General features: G+C 33.7%; 1 protein-coding gene across 4 annotated transcripts; it reads left to right on the top strand.

Moving 5' to 3' along the window:
• Positions 1–2,312: 2,312 nt before the first annotated feature.
• On the top strand, positions 2,313–6,145 carry LOC126716826 (probable protein phosphatase 2C 5). Of its 4 annotated transcripts, none has more exons than XM_050417821.1 (8): positions 2,313–2,487; positions 3,369–3,632; positions 3,919–4,090; positions 4,187–4,404; positions 4,514–4,621; positions 4,708–4,833; positions 4,925–5,157; positions 5,594–6,145. In XM_050417821.1, exons 2-8 carry the CDS (start codon positions 3,423–3,425, stop codon positions 5,811–5,813), a joined length of 1,287 nt encoding a protein of 428 aa, XP_050273778.1. In that variant the 5' UTR covers positions 2,313–2,487; positions 3,369–3,422; the 3' UTR covers positions 5,814–6,145. The 4 variants fall into 4 exon arrangements, with proteins under 4 accessions (XP_050273778.1, XP_050273777.1, XP_050273779.1 ...); XM_050417820.1 differs by having other exon boundaries at positions 2,313–2,580; positions 3,406–3,632; XM_050417822.1 differs by having other exon boundaries at positions 2,313–2,580; positions 4,187–4,386.
• Positions 6,146–6,421: the final 276 nt, after the last annotated feature.

Here is a 6,421-nt window from a genome sequence, read left to right as displayed (position 1 = left end):
AGACTTGAGATGCAGACTCAAATTAGCCTTTTTTTTTTTATTTGGGTTCCCTTTTCAGTTTTCAATAGAAATATGCCCTGATGATGATGAAATTGAAGTTGACCCAAATGAATTTTGCGTCCGAACTTTTAGTGGGATTACTTATGATGCCTAAATTAATACATGTTACACATATATTAATCTTTTTTTAAATCTCTTTTTTCGCATAGAAATATACCCCATTATGATGATATTAAAGTTGACCCAAATTTATTTTGCAACTGAAATTTTAGTGAGCTGACTTATTATGCCTAAAATGATACATGTTGCACAAATTTAATCAGTGATTTTTGTTTCAAAAGAAAGAAAGAAGAAAAAAAAATTATTTGAGTTTGATGAGACTTGAGATGCAGACTCAAATTAGCTTCTTTTTTTTTGGGGGTTCCCTTTTCAGTTTTCAATAGAAATATACCCTGATGATGATGAAATTGAAGTTGACCCAAATGAATTTTGCATCTGAACTGTTAGTGGGCTTTTTTTTTTTTTTTTTTTTTTTTTTTTAATAACCAAGTACTCAAATATGTTTTTTTTTTATTATTCTTTTTTTGATTAAAAGTTCTCAAATATGTTGAGACTTAAGATGCAGAATAGTTTCAGAGAAAGACACAGAAATAAAACAGAGAACATGTCAAAATTGGTCTGGTTGCATGGTTCATTTGCTCCATTTGTCACCTCTCTCTCTCTCTCGAATTAAGATTAAAAAAATAAATTAAAAAGACAAGCACATACATAGTTGGCTTACATAGTCTAGGTAGATTACCAATATATTTTGTCCTGATCCACCAAAACTACATGCTGTCTTAATCCATCTAATTTTTGCCAACCAAGACACAGCACTGTCTGTGTAATATTGAATATAGATGGAGGGATTATTTATCCTCTGTGGAGGACCATATTAGATTTCTTTTATAAGTCAATATCCCAACAAAATTACCTTTCTAGACTGAACCCCAAAGATAGATACTTTATATTACAAAAATGTATGAAAAAAAAAAAAAATCAAAACCCACTTTACCAACCCATAATTATCAATCATAATCATAGATTCAGGGAGTTGGAATTCTAGAGTTTTGACATTAGATGAAACCTCAATTTCAGATGGGCCATGGTTTTCATCATGTAAAACTGTTCTAGATCGTGAGAGGCACGTTATATGTAACATCATTGGATTGTGACTAATATAAAATCAAATTCGCAATTCTTATTTAAACAAAGAATGAGTTGGATTGCATGAGATTACACACAAAACATCTTTTTTTTTTTTTTTTTTTTTTTTTTGAAACAATACAAAAATTAGGATGATAAGATTAAATTATAACCAATTATTCTACCTCTTTATTTAACGAAAGGAAAATCACACCTAAAAGGTCTTTAATTAATATAATGTAAATGGAATTGAAATTCTAGCAAGTTACTTACAATCATATCCTAATTCAATAAAATAACTCAATAATATCAAATCAAACAATACAAAACTAGGATGATAGCTCTTTATTTAACGAAAGGATATCGTACACAAAAAGATGTAAACCTTTAATTAAAAAAAAAATCTAAAAACCAAAATGAAATTCCATGATCAAACCTTGATTTGATAAACTTCTAAAACAAATTAACACACGACCACTACTAATATCATAAAAACACACAACTCTACTATTTTATCATCCACAAAAACACACACACACTAACACACAACTTAAGCAACAAAATAGAATAATATCGTGATTGTCTAATATACAGCTAACTTTATCATAAAATTCTTACATCCGTTTAAAAATAAATGAATGAATTACATTTTTAAATTCATCAACTTTTAAAGAAACATTGTATATCATTATTATTTTTTTATCTATTTAAATTATTAATAATATTACATAATTCAATTCACTCATTTTAAAATAAATAGATATGCTTTCAATTTAAATCATTGATCAACTTATTTCAAAATTGATTTATCATAATTCAATATACTAATTTCAAAATAGAAAGATAATTTAATAATAATAATTTTTTAAACAAAAGTCACAATTTTTTTAAAAAAAGAAAAAGTCAAAAGTCAAAACCAAAAACCAAAGCACACAAAACCCAAGGAGATTTCCGTAATTTCACACTAATTTCGCAAAGAAGGAGTTGGAATAATGACAGGAAACGTCATTATCAATGAAGTCTTTGCCCCACCACCCTCACAAAAATCACGCCTTTTCCGCGTTTTCTCTCTCTAAAAAAAACACACACACACACACACACACTACAGGCCACTACACAAACAAATACACTCTCTCTCTTTCTCTCTCTCTCTCTCTCTCTCTCTAGCTCTAGATTTCTCTCCCAATCAAATCACACAGATACCTCTCTCTCTCTCTCTAACTTTCTCTCTCTAACTTTTTAGGGTTTTTGAAGAGGGCATTCTTGATCGAAGAAGTTGTTTCAAAAAACACACAAATGCAGGTCTTCTTGTAGATTGTAGATTTTTTTCTTTTTTGCTTCAAAACCTCTCTTTCTTCAATGTGCCTTTCTCTCTCTTCGATCTACTCCTAAACGGTGCGTTTTTTACTATTTTTCCCTAAAAAAAAAAACTATTTTTTATTTCAGTTTTGGTCTAAATCTAGCTATAGATTTATGCTAATTATAAAAAGTTTTAATCTTTTTTATTTTTGCACATTGTGGTATTATTTGTTTATTTATTTGCAGATTTTACTGATTATTTGATTTGCATTAGCTCTACTGTTTATGCATGTGTGTGCAAAAAAATTCAGATCAGATGGTGGGTTTTTTTTGGTAAAAGAAAATTGGGTTTTGGGTTGTGGGTTTGAAAGTGTGATTGGTTTGTATTTTGGGAGTGGAGGTTGGAAATGTCATTGACTTTGGTAGCTTTTAGTGATTCTTGGTTTTGAGTAATTTGGGGTTTTTGGGTCTCTGTTTTTTACTCTGAAATGTAATGTGTTTTGCTGATTAGTGAAGTGGTAATTTGGGTGATTTTGGTTGGGATTTTGAAATTATGTTGGGGCAATTTTGATTAATTGGTTTAAGTTTATTTGATGGGTAATGAAGAATATGGTAGTATAACTATGGGATGTGTGGAAGTTTTAGTTTTTGAAATATTCATAGGATTGCATTGCATGTGCAATTTTTGTTTTTCTTTAAGGTGTTTATGATTGAAGTGGTGAAGTTGTTAGAGAATGTAAATGGTTGCTTTGGGTGATTAGGCTTTGTATGTGCAAGGTTTTTTTAGTTTTTAGTTTTTTATTTTATTTTATTTTTATGTGTTTATGATCTAAGTGTAGAAGTATTATAAAGAGAATCTAAATGGTTATTTTGGGTTATTTAAGGTTTTGGCATTTGGTTCTTGGAAATGTTGAAATTTAGATTAAGATGAGAGTAAGATGAGCCGGGCGGAAGTGTCAAGGATGAGGTCTCCTCTTGTTCCGCTTGGGACTCTGATTGGTCGAGAGCTTAGGAACGAGAAGCTTGAGAAGCCTTTCTTGAAGTATGGACAGGCTGCTTTGGCAAAGAAAGGGGAGGATTATTTCCTGATAAAACCCGATTGCTTGCGGGTGCCAGGAAATCCGTCGACATCATTTTCTGTTTTTGCGGTATTATTTCCTTCCCATATATACTAACTCATCAACTGCTTTGCGAAATAATTAAATACCCTTCATTTGGTTGCTGAGAAAAAAAAAAAAAAAACATTTAAAGCCAACTTAGAAGCTGAATTAGGTGCTGTTGAATAGAAGTCTTGGTTTTCAGTGGTCTCAACTGTGGGAAGTTTATCATTCGAAAGTCTGGTTTCTTATCTTTTCCATCCTTTTCTCAGCGACCAAATGGAGCGTCAATATAATCCCCTAATGGATATAATACGCACTGGATTCTTCTTGGCAGATTTTTGATGGACATAATGGTATATCAGCTGCTATCTTTGCAAAGGAGAACTTACTGGATAATGTTTTGAGTGCGATTCCTCAAGAAAGCAGTAGGGAAGAGTGGCTTCAAGCCCTTCCTCGGGCATTAGTTGCAGGTTTTGTGAAAACTGACATAGAATTTCAGCAGAAAGGTGAGCACCGGGGAGTTTGTTGTTATGTTTATATGTTCTTCGTTTTAGGCATTTTCTTTTGTGTACTTATATTTTACATTTGGTTGTTAATGACAGGAGAGACTTCTGGGACAACAGTGACATTTGTTGTGATTGATGATTGGACTATAACTGTTGCATCTGTGGGGGATTCACGATGCATATTGGACACCCAGGGGGGTGTGGTTTCTCTCTTGACCGTTGATCACAGGCTGGAGGAGAATGTAGAGGAGAGAGAGCGTGTCACTGCTAGTGGGGGTGAAGTAGGAAGACTCAATGTATATGGGGGAAATGAGGTTTACTTTGATTATTTTTGTTCACTATGCTACTAAGAAGCTAGAAGCTTCCATGCATTATGTACCATTTCTACTATCTTATTGGTTCCCATCTGTATATGGTTCATAGGTTGGCCCCCTTCGATGCTGGCCTGGTGGATTATGCCTTTCTAGGTCTATTGGTGACACAGATGTTGGAGAATTCATTGTACCAATACCACATGTTAAGCAAGTGAAGGTGAGTTTGTTGTCTTATTGATGATGGTTTTGTTTGAATTTTGTTCATGTTTAATGAAGTTGAGAAACCTCATTCTTGTTGTTTAGATTTCAAATGCTGGAGGAAGACTTATAATTGCTTCTGATGGTATCTGGGATGCTTTATCTTCTGATATGGCTGCCAAGTCTTGTCGGGGTTTACCTGCAGAGCTTGCTGCAAAGCTGGTTGTGAAGGTGATGTCTAGAATGGGATTCTTCTTTTAAGTCCAAGATGATACTTAAGTTTTACCTGTGTGGCTTAACACTTGTTTGTTCCATTTCTTAGGAAGCTCTAAGGTCAAGGGGCCTGAAGGATGATACAACCTGCCTTGTTGTTGATATCATCCCCTGTGACCAGCCTGTTTTACCACCAACACCAAGGAAGAAACAGAATATGCTCCGTTCTCTACTCTTTGGGAAGAAATCTCAGAGTTTTACGAACAAATCAACAAATAAGCTTTCTTCTGTGGGGGTTGTGGAGGAGTTGTTTGAAGAGGGTTCTGCAATGCTTGCAGAAAGGTACAATTTTTAGTGGCCCTTGCCTAACATTATTTGGCTATGTTACCATCATTGTTATAAATTTCGCTATTATGAAATAGTTCATAGAGAAGGATATTGGCTGCTCCCGTTCCAAATATTAGTTTTCTTTGAATCGGGTATCACCAGGATATATAACATCCCACTTGCAGAGGGGTGGATCCCACAAGTATATCCCCGTGATAATAAAAATTTGTTGACTAGATGGCCACGTGCAAATTTTCTCCCATAATGTGCATTTAACACATTACTTAATAGACATTGTTTGCCAAATCTAGGCCAAATTATTTCTGCCTGATTATTCTATCTCCTACTTTAATGATGTGGTATCTTGTTTTAAAGAGTTAATTAGGGGGTTCTTCAGTTTTCTTATTCTGGTTGTAGTTCTTAGTTCATCTTCTTCTGCATGAAAATGCAGGCTGGGTAAGGATTTTCCTGCAAACACAAATTCTGGGCTTTTCCGGTGTGCAGTCTGCCAAGTTGATCAAGCCCCCGCTGATGGATTATCAGTAAATTCAGGGCCTTTCTTCTCTCCAGCATCGAAACCATGGGAAGGCCCCTTCCTTTGTGCTAATTGTCGGAAGAAGAAAGATGCCATGGAAGGAAAAAGGGCGGGCATACCCACAGTGATCTCATAGTAATTTGTCTGGTAAAATAGTAAATATTGATATTTTTTTTTTCTCTGGCAGTGTGAGCATGCTTGGTTTTCCTCATCGGAAATTGTCGTTATAGATGTGTGTAAGAAATGAGGTAGAAATACAGAGAGTAGGTGTTTTGGAGATTGTTGAAAGTTTGTGGCAGTTCTGTTTGTGCTCGACTGTTGGACTGACTGACAGAGGACAAACATGGTATCTACTAGATATGTTTGTGATAGTTTGATTGCTAACAGCTTGAATTTGTAAGTAAAAACGAAGATTCCGTAATGATAAGCTATGTTTCAGCAGTTTTTTCTGCTTGTAGTTGGAAGTCATGGCAAGATGCCTTTTTCCCTTTTCATTTGCTTTCTGAATGTCATTTTATTGGAACGCAATGTGCATCCTATATTTAGTAGTAATATATACTAATAATAGGATTTTACTGTTGGCGCTTGACTTTTTATCTGTCCCAATTTCCCTCACACATAACATTAATTAATGTGGAAAAATAAGTCATATTTACTAAATTTTCAAAATTCTTGATTTTAGAAAGAGTTTGAATTTGGTAAGGATGAATTGTAAAATCTATATTTTATTTAAATTTTAATAAG

Source organism: Quercus robur, chromosome 3 (genome assembly GCF_932294415.1).
Source record: "Quercus robur chromosome 3, dhQueRobu3.1, whole genome shotgun sequence".
In the NCBI taxonomy this organism is placed as follows: Eukaryota; Viridiplantae; Streptophyta; class Magnoliopsida; order Fagales; family Fagaceae; genus Quercus; species Quercus robur.
Note: the sequence above shows the minus strand (reverse complement) of the source record. Positions and strands in the feature narration are given on the sequence as shown.

What these genes read in the sequence shown, in the direction of transcription:
- LOC126716826 (XM_050417821.1), top strand. Translation starts at nt 3,423, where the DNA reads ATGAGCCGGGCGGAAGTGTCAAGGATGAGGTCTCCTCTTGTTCCGCTT. An exon ending in CATCATTTTCTGTTTTTGCG is followed by an intron (nt 3,633 to 3,918) that starts GTATTATTTCCT and finishes TCTTCTTGGCAG; the next exon opens with ATTTTTGATGGACATAATGG. An exon ending in TCTGCAATGCTTGCAGAAAG is followed by an intron (nt 5,158 to 5,593) that starts GTACAATTTTTA and finishes ATGAAAATGCAG; the next exon opens with GCTGGGTAAGGATTTTCCTG.